Raw genomic sequence first — 17,566 nt, forward strand, 5'->3', positions numbered from 1 at the left:
AAATAATAAAGAAAATAGATTATTTCCAAATTAATTTTTTAAAACCTTTTTTAAACTTCAACTAATCATCTTAAATGCAAAGAATTCCTTTTTTTTTCCCTGGGTTTTTCCTGATCATCATTTAGTAAGCATAATATATAAAATATTGTTTAATTATATATTTTCCACTTTAAAATGATTCAATAATATAATCAATATTAAGTAAAAGTTCATGAAAAATATTTAAATATAGGTTAAATAAAAATATTGTCTTAACTATTATTTAATCAAAGTGTAGAAGTTGATATTGTTGGAGATATATTAAATTGTTATTAATTTTAATTTTTTGGTTATAATTTTATCTGTTGTTTTTAATTTTATGTATTATAATGTTACCGTTATATATAATTACTACAATTAATTAATACCAATAATTAGATAAAAATATTTTTCAAATAAAATTTTAATTTAATAACATTATGAATAATCAATTGTGAAATAAATAAATAATTTAACGGCTATGAAAACATAGTCAGTTTGAATTAAATGATCAAATATCCTATATTATTTAATCATACATTAGTTTAAATTTTTTTAATATTTTTATGTTCAGTTACATTAGATAACATTCATATATGAGTTAAATACAATTAATAATTTATATTTATTTAATTATTAATTAATGATTAAAATTATATTATTTATCTTATACTCCAAATTATTAATAATAGAAACGTAACTATAATTTTGTCTCGGAATTATGGGAAGAAACATAACTGTTATTTATCATTTTATTTATCTTGCGTTAATTTATATGTTTAACGTTACCAAAAAACTAACATTTTACTAATTATTTAAATAAATGATCTTTAATTATTTTACTAATGTAACTAATTCATATATGAATTCAATAATTTATGTGCAATAATTTATAGCATAAAATGTTACGTAACCTTAAATATATAATATAATATTTATTTAATTAATAATTAATGATAAATTAAATTATTCAAAATTTAAATAAATTACTAATACATACCCATTCAACATCTATAAATAATTAACTAAAAACCCATTCAACATCTGTTTGTTTCTCACAAATACAATAATAGGTGGGAGAAACAAATAATTTTATTGTTGTTAGGATTTGTATGCAAATATGATTAAACAAATTATGAAGTATAAAAAAACTACCTTGTTACTGTTGTGAATGATGAATATGGGATTTTCACTTGTGATGTTAATTGGGGAAGGAACATTAAAGAGGCTACACTTATTGAAAAATGAATTGAATTGTGTACTATAAATGACTTGAAGAAAAACAAGACAATTCTGGAATGTTGATTTGGATGACCTTACTAGAATATATTATTATGTTGTTTGTATATTTTTATGTGTTTTTCAATGAATTTTTTTACATGTATTATTGTGCATTTTTGTGATGTTATAAAAATAATAAGCTTCAATCATTTTGATATATTTATTTAATTTGTCTTCATTTTTAAATACATGTGAACTTTGATCAAAATTTAATGTGACAACAAATTTGATATATTTATTTAATTATTTCAAAATATTTTATTTTTATTGTTAAAAATAAAATAAATAATTAGAGAGCATCGCAAAATTTTTATTGTATAAATTAATTATTAGTTAATAGTATTAATCATAGGAGAAAATTTATCAACCGAATATCAATATTAATTGTATTAATGATAAGATTTTAGTAAGATTTATTTTTACAAAATGTTTGCTTCGTATATCGTTAAGACTTAGTAACGCGTGATTAAATAATATTTAATACAATTCAATCATTTAGTTCATATTCAAATATTTTCATAATCGTTAATTTATTTATTAAATTAAAATTTTTTTAGAAAATAAATTAATTCAAATTGTGATAGGTTATATTTTATTTGCAAATTCTATTTCACTAATTAATGTAAACTAATTGTATTAATCATAGGACAAAAATGATCAAGAGAACACCAATATTAAATGTATTAATAATAACATTTTTAATTAAGTTTATTTTTATAAAATGTTTGGTTTTTATTTTTATCATTCAATTTAAATTGTAACATTTAATTCATAATTAAAGCTTATTAATGTATGATTAAATAACATTTAAGACAATTTGATCAGTTAATTCATATTTAAATATTTTTATAACTGTTAATTTGTTTATTAATTTCAAAAATTATTTTAACAAATAAATTAATTCAAACATTTTGTATATTTTAATGAGGAAAGTATATGATTCGATATTATCATTTTAGTGATGTATTCAAGTTTCTTTGAAATATATGATTAGATAACATTATTTTATCACGTATTCACATAATTTAAATAAAAAGTTACAATAACGTGAGGAATAGTGAAATTTGTTTAGGCAAGATAATGAAATTTGATATATTTTTATTAATTTGATATAGATTGAAATATAAAAATTTAAAAACAATAACATAATAGCTCCTTATATACTACAGTTTTAATTTAATTGGAACACTATTGTTGATCATGTTTGTTATGTGTTTAATATATATATATATATATATATATATATATATATATATATATATATATATATATATATATATATATATATATATTTATATTTCATTCTTAGTCGATTGAAACCTTTTATTACCATAGTAGATTGAAACCTAAAAAAAATCATTAAAAGTAAGAGAATAACTCCTTACCATCACAATTTTCCACCTTATACAACCTTCTACCATCATCATAGATTAGACTCCCATTACTTAATATTAGAAATAAGTCATTATTGATAACTTTAAAAATATAAGATCACCATGGTTTGATTCAACTAAAATAAATTATACAAATGTTCATTCATGCTATTAATTTCCTTTTACTTTTATTTTTCAACTTTGGTACAACAGAACATGTCATATATCTATATGAATGGTGTGTTATATTTTTATCTTGCTGATTCTTCATTTACATATGCTGAAAATATCTATATATAAATTATTATATTCTTGAATTTAGTTTCTTTTTTCTATTTTAAGATTTCAAATTATCTAAATTATGGACTATAAAAAAGAATACCACTAAATTACTGAATTGATGGTAAGTGTGTGGATGTTGTATTCGAAGAATTTGAACATTATTAAGATTGTTGATTACTACTCTTTTTTTTTTTACTTTAAAAATTTGTATTTGTGAAATAAATTTTTGTATAAAAAAGAAAACAAGACATAAAAAAAATAAAAACAGAAATAAATTTATTAATGTAATTGAAAGAAAAAAATAATAAGGTGAAAATGCTATAAAATCATTTATTAATAAGTTTATTTTTCATATTATGCATGAATTTTGTTTATGTTTTAAATGTAATTTTCCAAAACTAATTGTATATAACTTTTATATTATATATGTGATTGTTTGGTCCTCAATAAATTTTCAAAAACAAATATTGACTCTTTTTTTAAAAAAATAAAAGCAAAAATATAAATAAAACAGAAGTAATATTGTAATATTTTACTATCAGAAACATATTATAAGGAAGGTTTTGATTTTTTATAATTAAAAATATAGTTCATCTTGTGTATAAAATTATATATTAATTATACATTATTTTTAATATTACCATCCAAATTTTAAATGTATACTTCTAATACAATACTAAATTATTTTTATACTTATTTTTTTATAAGGTATTTGGGACATTGAACAATAAATGAAGCATTATATATACTTTTCAATAATTTACAACAATTTATAACTAACATTAATTACTTTGTTAATAGTAACACATATTATCTTACGTTTATTAGATTAAATTATTTATCTAATATTTTATTTATTATATGTCAAAACAAATTATTCAATACAAAATTCAATATTTTTTTAATTATACAACTATATTATATAACATAAACTCAACCTAAAACTACACAAACAAATTATTTATCCCATGCATCATACCAGTAAAAAAAAAACTGGTTAAATTATAACACCCTAAAGTCAATTAATACACATTCTAATTATTTTTTAAAACTTAAAATTAAATAACATTCAAAGAAATCAAGGATTATGTGTGTAATAGTTTTAGTTTAAATTCTAACGAATTAGGTATTAAAAAAAAAGCTTAAATATGTTTTTGGTTTTTTGGTGTTGGTAAGTTGACTCTTTTTTTAATATTTAGTTTTTGTAAGTTTATTTTTATTATTTTATTTCTATAAGTTGATGTTTTTCTAATTTTTGGTTTTGTAAGTTTTTTTTTTGTTGAATTTTAATTCTTGTAAGCTTGTGTTTTTATGATTTTTAGTACCTTTAAAATTTTAGTTTTTTATTTATAGTACACATAAAGTTATACTTACAGAAATGAAAATTAAAAAATATAAACTTACAGAAATTAAAGAACAAAATATTTTACAGAACCAAACTTAAAAAACCATGACTTATAAAAACTAAAAACCCAAAATTATAAAAATACAAACCTACAGAAAATAAAATATTTAAACCTAAAAAAATTCAATAATTATACTACAAACCAATTCATTTTTCTTTGATTGGTGGGCCCAATTTGACATCATTTTCACTTTGGCATGTGTCCAGCTGGAACCCAGAAAGATCGAGTCTTCCCATTCTTTCCTTTCTCCACCGGCAATTCCGGGCACCACCATCGACTTTCCTTTGCGTTTTTTATTTCTCTCTCCAAAAAAAAAATGGCAAACCCGTAATTCCAACAAAATTGGCAGGGGCAATTCCATAACTTCCCCTCCCCGCGTAACTTCCTTCGCCTTTCCTGCGTCAGAGGCAATCTCCACCGTCGGATACATCTCCCAGATCTCGAAACCCTAGAACCAGCGTTTTTTTTTTACATATAAATATCAATTCAAACACTCTCTCACTTCCTTCTCCAATCTTCTTTCTTCATTCTCCTCGGAGCTTTGCTCGTTATTCTTCTTTTTCTTTTCTTTTTTTCGTTTCGTTCGGAAAACGCGTAGGCTGTGCCGTCGTTTTTAGTGGGTGGATGGGAACGACGTCGTGTGAGTACGTGAGCTGGGAGGAGGTGTTTATGTCGAACGACAAGGGGAGGAGGGAGGTTCATTACTTGCTTAAACGACGAGGCGGTGGCTCGGATCTGGCCGTTTTGGGAAAAGAGAAGAGCCTCAAACACATGTCGTATCGCTACGCCATTCGAAACACGTCGTCGTTTCGGCCTTACTTTAAGCTCAGGTCGCGCAGAGAGGTTGTTAATTGGTTGGATTCAATTGTTTCAGGTTCGCGCTTTCGCCCTAAGATTCTAATTCATCTTCACCTCATCTTTTTTATTGTTATTGAAAAATAGCCTTTTTTTGTTTTTTATTTCTTAGGGTTCCGCGTTTTGTTTTTATTTTTTTATTTTTTGGGTTTTCGTTCTGGTTTTGGTTTGTGATTTCTCAGATTTTGAGGGTTTTCGGTCTAGCTGGATCTGAAATTGAATCATGTATTCGTATTTTTTTCTTTTGTTTTAAAATTTGAGATTTTTTTCGTTGCGTGTGACCTCTGTGATAAGGTTTGATAATTGTTTTAATTTTTGGTTTTTCTGTGTCTTTGGTTTAGGTAATTGAAATTAAATTTGTTGTTTTTGCTTTTAATTTTTCAGATTCGTCTTCTGGGGATGCGGCTATGGTGGGAAAACATGGTTATGAACCTGAAATTGGAGCCTTGAAGGTATTGCTTATGCTAACATAAATGCCCTTTTTATCTTGTTTATCTGGGTTTGTTATTCGGCTCTTTTTAATATCTATTTTGTATTAAAAAATTTTGTTGTGTTTGTAATTCAGGATAATCAATTGCAGAGGATGCGCAATTGTACAAAAGAATTCTCATGGATAGGGTTGCCATGGGCGTGTAAGAAAAGAAGAAAGCACTATCAGGCATATAAGAGAAATGGTTTTCAGATATCCGTGAGTCCTGTTCTTTGTTTTTACCCTTTTCATTGAGTTTTTTTGTTGGCCACACATATCATTTGTAGCCTGACTCTGGTGATTCTTTTTTTTTTGTTGCGGTTTTAAATGTTTTCAGGTGCATGATTTTATATTTGTTCTGGCAGAAGAGGACAAGCGTCTAGTTGCCTACTTGGAAGACCTTTATGAGGATTCCAAAGGCAATAAGATGGTTGTGGTGCGCTGGTTTCACAAAATTGATGAGGTTGGTATTGCTTTGCCTCACAGTTTTAGTGACAGAGAGGTTTTCTTTTCTCTTTATCTTCAAGATCTGAGTATTGAATGCATAGATGGATTGGCTTTCGTCCTCAGTCCTGGGCATTACGAAAAGTTTCAGAATGAGGCCCGTTGTACTCACTTAGAGCCATTCATCTGCAACCACCAGTTCGATAATGATGATGTGAAACCCTTTGATATAACACAGATTAAGGGTTATTGGAAACAGGAAATTCTCAGGTACATGTATACCCAATTGGACTCGAAGTCTAGTGGGAGTTCCAGGCAATCAGATGATGACCTGGAACTTGATGAAAATCATATGACTACCGTTTTTATCAGACCTAAGAAGAGGCTGCGCCTTACCAAAGCAGATGATGCCAAAGAAGCAGTTGATTTGGTTGGCCTTAAAACAGAAAATGTGAATAACAGTAAGAATAATACCAAAATCAATACTGGAAACAATTCTGGGAAACTGATTGGGCACACAAACATGACAGCAACCATTAAAGGGACAAATGAACATGCTTCACACCATTTAGTTGTAGGTTCCCTAGTCGAGGTCCTCTCTCAAGACGGTGGGATGAGAGGATGCTGGTTCAGAGCTTCTGTCATTAAGAAGAATAAAGATAAAGTCAAGGTGCAATATCAAGATATTCAGGATGCTGTCGATGAAACCAAGAAGCTTGAGGTGTGTTGAAACCTTCTTTTTATCTTTATAGTCATTTGTGTGAGAATGATTTTGTTTATATGTGGAGACTAATATAGTTTTTTTTTTCTTTGGTTAAGGAATGGGTTTTAGCTTCCAGAATTGCAGTGCCTGACAACCTGGGTCTTCGAATGCGTGGGAGGACCATGGTCCGGCCAGCTCCACCATCCAACAAACGAGAACTATCGTGGGTCGGCGATGTTGGTTTTGTTGTTGATGCTTGGTGGCATGATGGATGGTGGGAAGGCATTGTTGTTCAAAAGGACTCGGAATCTAATTGTCATGTTTATTTCCCAGGTATGAATTTCTGCTCTTTCTATGTTAATTAGCTTAGGTTGGTAACTGTTCTTTTGGTACTTAGATTATTAGTTCGTTTTTTTATTTTTGATTAATTCCTATGGTAATGTCTTTGCAGGGGAAAAAGTGGTGTCGGTATTTGGTCCTGGTAACTTGAGAGAGTCTCAAGATTGGGTGGGGAATGAGTGGGTATTTGTGAGGGAAAGACCTGATCTTGTGGCTTCTGTTTTATCTAGCTTGAAAACAAAACAAAACTCATGCAAATCCAATTCCAATAACATCCAATCAACTGGAGCAATCACCAGAGATGGAATACAATTTGGGCAATCGGATACTTGCTTGGATTCTGATAAGGATAGACCAAGAAAAGCTGAAGTGGTTCCAGACCTTTTGAAGAATGTTTTGTCATCCCAGTTAAGGTGGAAGACCACCAGAAAGAGGAAACGTGGAAGAAGCAGCGCCTCATATCAGAAGCCACGGTGCACTGACACCCATCAGAAAAGGTCACCGAATGTTATGAAATCAAATGCTCCTGACAGTTTTTTGATCCCGGCATCATTGAAAGTTGATCATGATGACTGCAAGTATGTTGGGGATCCTTCCATCTTCAGTTCTTCAGTTGTGCCTTCTTTAACTAACATGGTTATGTGTAGGTGACTCCATGATTCATATCTTAGTTTCCGGGTTCTTTACTTCTCTCACTCCTTTGCTTTTAAGTACATGTATTTAGCCCCTAAACCTTAGTGCATCTTTTCGATGCCTGTCTTGTCCAGATCTTCACGTCCAGTATCTATTCTCTTCGTCCATTTCCTTTGATAACAGAGAAATTTATCTTAGGTTAGTCTTTTTCTTTCCCACCTTTCATTAGTTTTGTGGTTTGTGGCATCGAAGCCAAGGAGGCAAGGATGATGCCATACAAGTTTTGGCATAGGAAAAAGTGTAACGTAGTGGAATAACCAAGGGTGGCTTTGACTTATAGGATAGATTGTGTTCTTTTCATATAAAATGATCCAATGTAATTTGTGTAAAACTTTCTATAAGAGTAGCAATTTTCTTGTTCTTTTATATTTTGAGCTGAATGTTGAGTTAAATAGTTAACGTTTGTAAAGTTTTATATTTTCATTTAGTTTTAAAATTAAGATTAATTGTTGATAAACATTTGATGTAATGTAATAAAATGACTGTGAATTACTATTAACATAATTTGTTAATTAAATTTTAAAATTTGTACAAAATTGAAAGTCATTTGTATTATTAATTTTTATTTATTTAAATTAGTTTTTGTTAATTATGTTCACGATATCGCATAATTTTTGTTTAAATTGATATTTTTAATATTACTTTATAACAAATAAAAAATTCCATAAATATTATCGTTATCACTTAGTAGTGGATTGATTTGAAGGTGTAGGGTGATGGCATTTTTTTAAAGAATATATCTAAAACAGTTCATGAGTCAATTTAAGTTGTGAATTAGGTGTATAAATTTAGAATAACTCTTTCCTTGATAAAAAAGAGATTATTTACGGATTTAATTAGTTTCTGAAATTTAAGAATGTTTTATTTTTTGGATTTTAATAAATGTGACAATTTCAAAATGTAAATTCAAAATTAAATAATATTATGACTTAATTTGAAAAATTAATTTATTTTATTGTTAAATTAATTTTAATAAATTTTAAAATAAGTATAAAAATTAGTCTTTAGTATCAAAATTAATTTTAAATAAAATTTAATTATTGTTTTAGTCTTTAAATTTGGGATGTATTTTTTTTAATTCTTATTTATTTTCATTTCTTGAGTTTTGATAAATTATTTTTTTAATTTCTAGTATAATAAATTGATACTTGTTTCATAAATTAGTTTTTATTTTTCAACCATTTGAATTTATATTTGAAAATTGTCAATACTAAAGAATCATCATAAAATATTAAAAATCGTATAAAGTGTCTTATGGGAAGGACTAAAAAAAAGTAAATTAAAAGAAAGTAAATTATCAAAGGGATTGAAAAAATATTTTTAAATTTTAGTGACAAAAAAATATATTCTTCGAATTGAGAGACTAAGATAGTAATTAAGCGAAAAAAAGTCGGAATAACTCGGGATATCAGCTAATTATTTTGAAACTCAATTGACAGATTGGAACCATTTTGATAGCTATAAACGAGATAAAAAAACGTAAAAGAGTAGAGAATTTAAACGTAAAAAATTTACGCATTTCTCCGTTTTATTTGTAACGCAGATATTAATGCTTAGTAAAATGACGATAGAATTTGAGTTTAAATCACCCAACCTCTCGTATCATGATATTTTATGAAGTTGAATACGACTCCTCCGCTGGTCAATCCCAATCATCTAAATTAGTCATAGCCGCCTAGTGTAAATACGTCAATGGATACATCCAATTAGAATTTAGAAAGAAAGAAAAAAGGTACTCGTGCTTATTAATTCACAGTTCAGCATTTCTTTGCCGTGTTGAATTTGATCATATATACGACCAATTTTATCGATAGATGTGAAATTATCTTAAAATTTTTAATTTTGGATATATAATTATATTAATAAATATTAAATTTTTTATCGTTTATAATAATTATATTTGGTTTAAATTGAACTGTCTCAAGTAAAATATATACATGTTATTTAGAAGAAGAAAAAAAAGTAAATTGCATACCAGAAGTGAAATGGGTCATCTCCGATAGACCAATGAATATGATACGAAGGAAAGAGCACTTTTATTTTTTATGCATATTTGTATTATTTTATGGTTTTTGGTCCGCAAGGAGGAACCACTTGTTTGACTTTTAGCTAAGTACTCTGGCCTACTACGGTTAGTGGATCCAATGCTAGACTAGTAGTAAACTTTTGGATAAAGGGTTATTCTAACAAGGGTCCTTAGAATATTTATTGATAACCCTTAAATATGTTTTTAGTTGATGTAATTTAGTAAATGCTCGTCTTAGTTTCTTAAAAAGTCGTTTGATTTGGTTCTCTTATTTATGGAAAGAGCATACTATTAATTATATCTTTGAAGTATTACGTTTTTTCTAAAGTGGTCCTTAAAGTAAATAAAAAGTAATAGTTCAAAGATGAAATTGGTAGTTTATTAATTGTAAATTGCAATTATTGTTTGCTTTCCTACTTCAAATGGTCTTAGAACCAAAGACTACAAGTATTACAATTCAAAAAACGAGATATCAAAAGAAGGCAATTTGGGGACTAAAAATAAATATTTCCTTGTGTGCATAGAAAAAAAAAACATATTTAGCCTTATTAAAAATAATTTTGTATTTTATTAAATTATTTTAGTTATTTTACATAATACATATCCAATAGTTTTTATGTTTTTAGCATAATAGATATTTTGGTTTCTTTAAATGTTTTCTATATTTTTTAGGTTTAAATATTTTTAAAGTTCATGATAAATGATTAAATTTTGTTATGAGTCTTTAATAGTTTTTGTTATTGTTTTGGATTTTTAATATATTAAAATTTTTGTTTTGAGTTGATTGAGCATTTTTCTCTTGCAAAAATTTCATGGCTTATGCATTGGTGATGATCATGGAAGGCTAAACACTTAATCAATCTAAGGATCTACTCCAAGTCAGATTGAATTTGAGTTATGGTTTAGTATTTTTAATCTTTGTGAATGTTCATTTTTTTCTTCAATCTTATTTTCGATTCTCATGATTATGATTATGCTTAGGATTGAAAATGAATTAGGTTATGAATTTATTTTCTAATTTCAAAATTTAATCACAGATTGTTTGGATGATTTTCCAACCTAATTTGTGATCTCAAACAATTTAGGGATTGATTCGATCGAACTATCTTTAATGAATTTGACTGAACTTTCACACTCTGAACATCATTCGTAATAACTATGATAATTCGATTTGCATTGGTTTGGTGAATTGAATTGATGCTATTAAACTTGATTTGTATTATGTTTTTGTTCTATTCTGTTTCTTCATCTTTGTTTTTGTGTTTTCGCATTCCTTTATATTTACCTACAAACTATTCATTAAAATTCCCTTGTTGTTTATAAGTGAATTGAGGTATGAACCAAATTGAATTGTATTTCTGTGTCGACCTAAGTTAGTCCTATACTACAGAATTTCCTAGTTTTATTTATTTTTAGAACGATTCGATAGTCATTATCATGAGTCCTTGTCGTTAGTTAAGTGATGATGTATTGTCACAACAGTTGATAATGTTGAGATGGTTAGTTTGTAAGGTGACACATCACCACTTAATTGATGATAAGATGCAAAATAAAAGTTTTAATATATTGGAGACTCAAAACAACAAAAAATTTATTAGAGACCAAAATAAAATTTGATCATTTATCAAGTACCTTAAGCCTATTTATACTTTTTTTATAAGTGATTAATTATCATTTACCTTGGAGAAATAATAATCACCACCAACATAACCTTTTTACTCTTTGTTTAAGCCAAAGTACTATCAAAGTAACCATCCATAATTACAACACTTGTAAACAGTGTCAGCTTGGTTTGCTTAGTCGCTTTCTTGATGCTGAGCCAAGAACCCCTTAAGCACCATTAGTTTAATTGGTTCATTGAATTAGCCTAGAACCTGGTTTAATAAGCAACCTTGAGGGAATAATAATCATTGTGAAGAAAAAAAACAATTAAGCACTATGTATGTGGGGCTGTTTCTGCACGTTAGTGAAATAACAATTAACAATCTTTATCAATTTGGCATAAAACCTTTTTCACTTTACCATACTGTGCCATTATGCCCCTGTACATTTTTTTTATTCTCTCTTTTCAACCAACTACTTAACATTTGAGATGGGGTTGTTCCATCAGTGTAATAGGAGCTGTTCAAAGATCGTTTTCTGCACTCTCTCTCTCTCTCTCTCAGGATGGGATTGAGGCTGCAAATCTATTAAATATACATATAAAGCACTGTATGTATCTGTTGCACACCTAATCAAAGGTATGGATTGTGAAGATGGTGCTAAAAAGGAGCTTCAAGGAGTGGTTGTTGGTGTAAGAAAATCAAAGGGTTTTCCTCTTGGTGGGAGTGGGACTAGTCTAGCTTCTATGGAGTTCTTGTCCATGCCTCAGGTTTGTGTTTTACTTTAGCTTACTCTATTTTGAGGATTTTGGTTATGGATTTCTAGAGTTTTGTGTTGATGGGTTGGTTGGTTCTGCTGTTGTAAAAACCAGGTTCAGGAGGTTGTTCTCTCTGCAGACATGCAATGTGAGAAGTGCCAGAAGAGGGTTACTGACATTATTGCAAAAATGAATGGTAAGTAAGCTTGTTTGTTATGTTCCCTTTGGATGTAATTTGCGATGCTTCCTTTCAAGAGTGATTTTTTTATGGATTAGTTTGTTGCATATGTTTGGCAAACTTTTGATTGATTTTGAAGGTCTATTGGAAAAGAATTGTTTTTTGAAAATTAATAATTGATTCCTAAGAGGCAACTTTCGTAGGATGAACAGGAGCATTTGATTCCCAACAGGAAGCCAGAGAAGAGAGAGAGAGAGTGAGGGAAATGCATACATCATTCATAAGAGGTGGTCCTTGTTGGTTTCCCCCTAGGAATAGGCTGGCATATGTTCTGGCATGAAGTGTGAGAGAAATTTAATTTATGACACATTTATCATTGTTATTTACTTTTATTAACTCAGCCTTTGGAATCTTCTATTCTTGGTTCTTCTGGAAGCTCTTTGTTCTCTTAACACCCATGGTATTGTTAATTGATTAATTTGACATCTTCTAAGTAGTCTGATCTTACCCTTTAGTGGCTTACGTACCTCTAAGCCATAAAGCCACATAGGTATGAAGACACAAGAAACAACAAAGCCATCTCAAGCTTATCGTTAGTCAAGAATGATTCATCTAAATACAAAAAATTTTGATACATCTTGGGTAGAAAGATTTTTGGGTAGACAGGTTATGCACTGAGAAAACTAATATGATTTTATATTTTACCATGATTTGTTGTTAATTTATTATGTAATTTTTTTTACACTCTAAAGTTTATAGAAGTTAAATTGAAGACTTTTACACTATCAAATAATAAAATAACACCTTATTTATAACTTTTAAAATTATTATCATAAAAGTAAATGATTTTCAATAATGGAAGAATGATTTTCAGTAATGCAAGATTGGTTGATAGGATAAATTATGCTGTGAGTTTATGCTAACTGAATTATATAAAATGTTTGTTCTCAAAAAATAGCCATTGCTTTCATTTTATTATTCCTTCGCTTCTGGTTTGATTTGCTTGTGCTAACAGAGGTATAATAAGAACCCGGGTTTTGTGCTTTTGTAGGACCAGTTTATTCATATAAGGGTTCTCACCAGTTAAATTAAAGGAAAATGCTCAGTAAGGGTAAAAGAAGAGAAGTGTTCAGTGAAAATGAAAATATCAATTACAATGAAACACAAAAGCCATTGTGTTAAGTATCTTAGAATATTTGATTGCAAGAACATTAGTAAAATTAGTTAACAATGTTTCCTATTTGATGAACTTTGTCACAAAATTGTGATGGAATTTCTCATGCTAACTCTTGATATGTATTTTTGATTCTATAGTAGAGACAGAGTCTGTGGTGATTAACGTTTTGGAAAAGAAAGTAACACTTACTTTCAGATTACCATCAATAGGGAAAGTTACCACTCGGAAAATTACTCACATCAACAACAGGAATTCCCTCCCCAAAGTTGCCATCATCAAGCGATTATTTCGCTCTTCGCGTGCTTGACCCACATGTTCATAAGAATATTTTGTAGATTGATTTGACTATGTACAGAAGAAATATTTGTGGATTCATTTTTTTTTTTTTGGATTCATGATTCAATTAGTTTGGTGATTGCATAATGAATTTGACAAAGAAGAAAGGAAGATTTTGTATTCATGACTGAATCTGTTTTGCTATTGCTGTATTAATTTTGCCCCACTGAGACGAGGGCATCCACGTAGGACTTTATTGAACTTTGTCTTCAAAATAATTTTTTTTTTCTAATCTATGGAATGGAAATTGGGCCACAAATGCATAGTCATTGATCCCACTTTTTTCTTAGAATAATCATCCTAGTCCATGCTTAGGAAACTTATACATGTTTAGTATATACTATAAAACATTTGAAAAATGGTTTTTCACTCCGTCTTCAACATTTGGAGTTTTGGACTATAGCTTTTTCAACAATAATAGCAATAGTCTCATCCCACTTTTTTTTTTTTTTGAACTCAGTATTTCCTCGTCCTGAGTCAGATACTGATTTCTTGAGAAATTGAAATTTATGAGGTTGATCTCTCTAACGGATCATGCATACAAAACAAAGAATCAAACTCCTAATCACATGCTTAAATATTATAGTTATCTGCCAACAATAACATATTAGGATAATAACCTCTTTCCACTTTAATTGATAGAGATTATAGTTTTTCCCAAAAACAAAAAAGTTCAGTGCATGAGTCTCCCTTCTATAAGTCTGGGAACGGTATATACATGCAAGTTTACCTATACAAAGAGAGATATAATCTTTTCTACCATTAAAATCTGTGACTTGTAAGTCACAGGGTAGAACCTTAATTATCATTGGGTAATGCCTACCACTTTCTATTACAAGTTCTTCCTGAAGGCAACAAAAGTGGAGTTTGAGAATTTTATGAGGTGTTCCCGTAATGCAGTTTATAAATAACTTGGGAAATAAATAAAGAGATGCTTTACAGTTTTTAGTATTGCTTTAGGCTATGCAAACCATGTGCATGAAGAGATGCTTCCCCTTGCCATGTTGTTTTCAAATGAATTAAGTGTAAAGGCGAAGTCAAGGATAAAAGGACTTATAAGACAAACAACTACCTTATATAGCTTAGTCCAACTCCAAGTGGAATCAGATTCCAAAACAAATAGACAATAAATATAAATATGAATATGAATATCAGTTGATCCACGACCAAGATCACGATCATATTCATATTCTCTAGCTCCCACAAACTCCTTTTCCATTTGCCTTTTGGCTTATCCAAAATAAAAAACCAATCGTGGGTTCCGTCAATTCTCACCCCATGTCAGAAAAGGCAAGTTCTTGTTCTATCCCCACAAAAATTCTTCTATTTCAAAAGCCCTTGATCATTTTGGTCAATTGTTTTGCTGGTTAATTTTAATGCTGGTTCCGTTTTTACGTTTGCAGTATTGTTGCATGGTCATGAGAATCAACGTTGACTGCAATTCTTGTTGCAGAAAATTAAGGAGGATCATTCTAAGGATGAAAGGTAAATGACTTAAATGAATGTTGTGAATTTATTATGGTGGGAAAAAAAGCGATTAGTTCCTTTATTTTTTGTCAACACATGGTTAAAGTGGCTATATTTTCATATTGATAAATTTGGTTATTAGAAAAAAAACCATGTAAATTTAGTCTCTTATTTTTAAGAGTTCATAATATTTTTTTAAAGTTAGAAGGACTAAATTTATGTAATTTTTAAAGTTTAAGAATCAAATTCATTTATATTGACCAAATTTGATAAAAAAAAAGTTTAACTATTCATTTACTTCCTATAATTTTTAAATTTATCCCTTTTAATCTTTATATTTAATAAGTGAATTTTTTAATCTCTTAAAGCAAGTGAATTTTTTAGTTCTTGAAATTTATATTTTAATTATCAAAAAGTCTCTGTCGTTAAAATTCTTTAATTAATTGAGTTAATTTTTTTTTAATGCAAAGACCTTCTTGAAATTAAAATGTAAACTTTAAATACTAAAAAATCTACTTATTAACTATAAGAATTAAAAAAAGATAAGTTTAAAAACTATAAAGACTAAATGAGTAATTAAAAAAAAACCTCCTTCTTTATTGCATGAAAGACTAAATTCATGTGTTTTTTTTAATGCTACCAGTTCATAGAAATTAACCTCTTTTTATTAAATAAAAGTTCCGACATTTTAACAACCTCTTTCTCGTTGCATATTGAAGCGATAGAGAACCATATGATAGAGAAGCAGCAGCGCAGGGTATTTGTGTTTGGCAGATTTGAACCAGGGGATGTTGCAATAAAGATAAAGAAAAAGATGAACCGAAGAGTTGAGATCCTTGAAGTTCAAGAAATGGAGGGTGAAGCTCAAAATGAAGGAGAATAGAAACTAGATAGAAGAGAGAAGAGAGAATCATGTCATGCATGGCACATAGTGTATATAATATTTTACTTGCAAATGTGGTTCTCAAACTAGCTGGGAATTGAAGTTGTATTTAAAAGAAGATGAAAATGGATGCAAAATAGGATCCTGAAAAATTAAAATACACCAGTTACATGTAGAACTCTTGGATTTTTTTTTTTTGTTACAATGAGTGGTAAGAAGGGGTTTATTGCTCTACTTGGATTTATTTACGGATACTGTTGACATGCTGGAAACACCAGAGAGAACTAACCTTGAAAATTATTGTAAAGATTTTTAAATTCCACGGCCAAATTCTATATAGTTTTATTTAGTCTTATTTATTTAATTGGTCCTTTGGAGCCAAGGAATCATCATGTGAAGGGATGCTCATTAAGCGAGAATTTGAATAAGGAGAAAACTTAGATGTAGTTGTTTAAGAATTTTTAGTATTATTCTTCAATGAGAATAAGAATGAGGAGAAAGAAGAAAAAAAATAATATGACAAATGACGAAAAGAAAATGAAAATTGTAGACAAAGAGAATAGAAAAAGAAAAAGAAAACCTTTGTGCATACCTCACGACATCATCATCAGCAAGTGAAATCACTTCCTCTGTTTTGACATCCGAGTTGTCAATCTCAACAACATCCACGTTGGTGTTTTGAAAACCAATATTGACTTTCAGCTGCAATACAAAGATTTGTGCGTTCCTTTTTAATTGTAACAATGCGTATTATAAATATGATAATTTTTTAAATTTTTTATTCCAATAATTACTACGGGTTGTGGGTTAATATTATAAGATAATTATATTAATTATTTATTATTAGTGGATTTTATTTTATGTGATCAAATTAAATGAGTGAGTTACATAACTAAATCAGACCATAAGGAGTTAAATGATCATATGTTGACCTATTAGAAGATAATAAAAACTCTATTAGATTGAGATATCATGAGAAGACTATGGTTCCCAATATATTGAGCCATTCCACATCATTTCCATAATTTCTCTGATCTCTATCTAAAGAGTTACGAAGATCTTCTTGAGGAATAAAAAATTTCCAGTTGAGGAAAAATCATAAAGCCACTGATCATGACGTTAGCTGATTATCCGTTGTTTCTACAACATTTCGTAACCGATTCTAAGAAGAACACATAAATCAGAAATCACTTACGGATTCAAATTCCGTTGTGTTTGTTATATTCAAATATTGCAATGTTCCATATTTGGTTTGAATTCGATTCTATTGTTTTTTA

At 28.6% G+C, this 17,566-nt stretch overlaps 3 protein-coding genes across 5 annotated transcripts; all 3 read left to right on the top strand.

Moving 5' to 3' along the window:
• Positions 1-4,856: 4,856 nt before the first annotated feature.
• LOC114413350 lies at positions 4,857-8,243 on the top strand. Its single transcript, XM_028377702.1, has 6 exons — positions 4,857-5,234; positions 5,600-5,667; positions 5,781-5,903; positions 6,022-6,849; positions 6,948-7,164; positions 7,283-8,243. The coding sequence occupies exons 1-6, from the start codon at positions 4,985-4,987 to the stop codon at positions 7,819-7,821; spliced, it is 2,025 nt and encodes a 674-aa protein (XP_028233503.1). The 5' UTR covers positions 4,857-4,984; the 3' UTR covers positions 7,822-8,243.
• A 3,670-nt stretch (positions 8,244-11,913) lies between these two features.
• On the top strand, positions 11,914-14,140 carry LOC114413357. 3 transcript variants are annotated; one of them, XM_028377720.1, is made up of 4 exons: positions 11,914-12,260; positions 12,363-12,444; positions 12,639-12,769; positions 13,741-13,874. In XM_028377720.1, exons 1-3 carry the CDS (start codon positions 12,132-12,134, stop codon positions 12,764-12,766), a joined length of 339 nt encoding a protein of 112 aa, XP_028233521.1. In that variant the 5' UTR covers positions 11,914-12,131; the 3' UTR covers positions 12,767-12,769; positions 13,741-13,874. The 3 variants fall into 3 exon arrangements, with proteins under 3 accessions (XP_028233521.1, XP_028233529.1, XP_028233513.1); XM_028377728.1 differs by lacking the exons at positions 12,639-12,769; positions 13,741-13,874 and adding an exon at positions 13,478-13,734 and having other exon boundaries at positions 11,923-12,260; XM_028377712.1 differs by lacking the exon at positions 12,639-12,769 and having other exon boundaries at positions 11,957-12,260; positions 13,741-14,140.
• A 103-nt stretch (positions 14,141-14,243) lies between these two features.
• Positions 14,244-16,632, top strand: LOC114413377. The gene is made up of 3 exons (XM_028377740.1): positions 14,244-15,229; positions 15,343-15,424; positions 16,126-16,632. Exons 1-3 carry the CDS (start codon positions 15,218-15,220, stop codon positions 16,287-16,289), a joined length of 258 nt encoding a protein of 85 aa, XP_028233541.1. The 5' UTR covers positions 14,244-15,217; the 3' UTR covers positions 16,290-16,632.
• The last annotated feature ends 934 nt before the right edge of the window (positions 16,633-17,566 follow it).

This window comes from Glycine soja, chromosome 1 (assembly GCF_004193775.1).
Source record: "Glycine soja cultivar W05 chromosome 1, ASM419377v2, whole genome shotgun sequence".
NCBI lineage: Eukaryota > Viridiplantae > Streptophyta > Magnoliopsida > Fabales > Fabaceae > Glycine > Glycine soja.

Bases quoted from the DNA above. Each gene is read 5' to 3' on its own strand.
- LOC114413350 (XM_028377702.1), top strand. From the start codon at position 4,985: ATGGGAACGACGTCGTGTGAGTACGTGAGCTGGGAGGAGGTGTTTATG. The intron at 5,235-5,599 runs GTTCGCGCTTTC...TTAATTTTTCAG, and splicing joins GTTGGATTCAATTGTTTCAG to ATTCGTCTTCTGGGGATGCG. The intron at 5,668-5,780 runs GTATTGCTTATG...TTTGTAATTCAG, and splicing joins CTGAAATTGGAGCCTTGAAG to GATAATCAATTGCAGAGGAT.
- LOC114413357 (XM_028377712.1), top strand. From the start codon at position 12,132: ATGGATTGTGAAGATGGTGCTAAAAAGGAGCTTCAAGGAGTGGTTGTT. The intron at 12,261-12,362 runs GTTTGTGTTTTA...TGTAAAAACCAG, and splicing joins AGTTCTTGTCCATGCCTCAG to GTTCAGGAGGTTGTTCTCTC. The intron at 12,445-13,740 runs GTAAGTAAGCTT...TTGATTCTATAG, and splicing joins CATTATTGCAAAAATGAATG to TAGAGACAGAGTCTGTGGTG.
- LOC114413377 (XM_028377740.1), top strand. The intron at 15,425-16,125 runs GTAAATGACTTA...TGCATATTGAAG, and splicing joins GATCATTCTAAGGATGAAAG to CGATAGAGAACCATATGATA.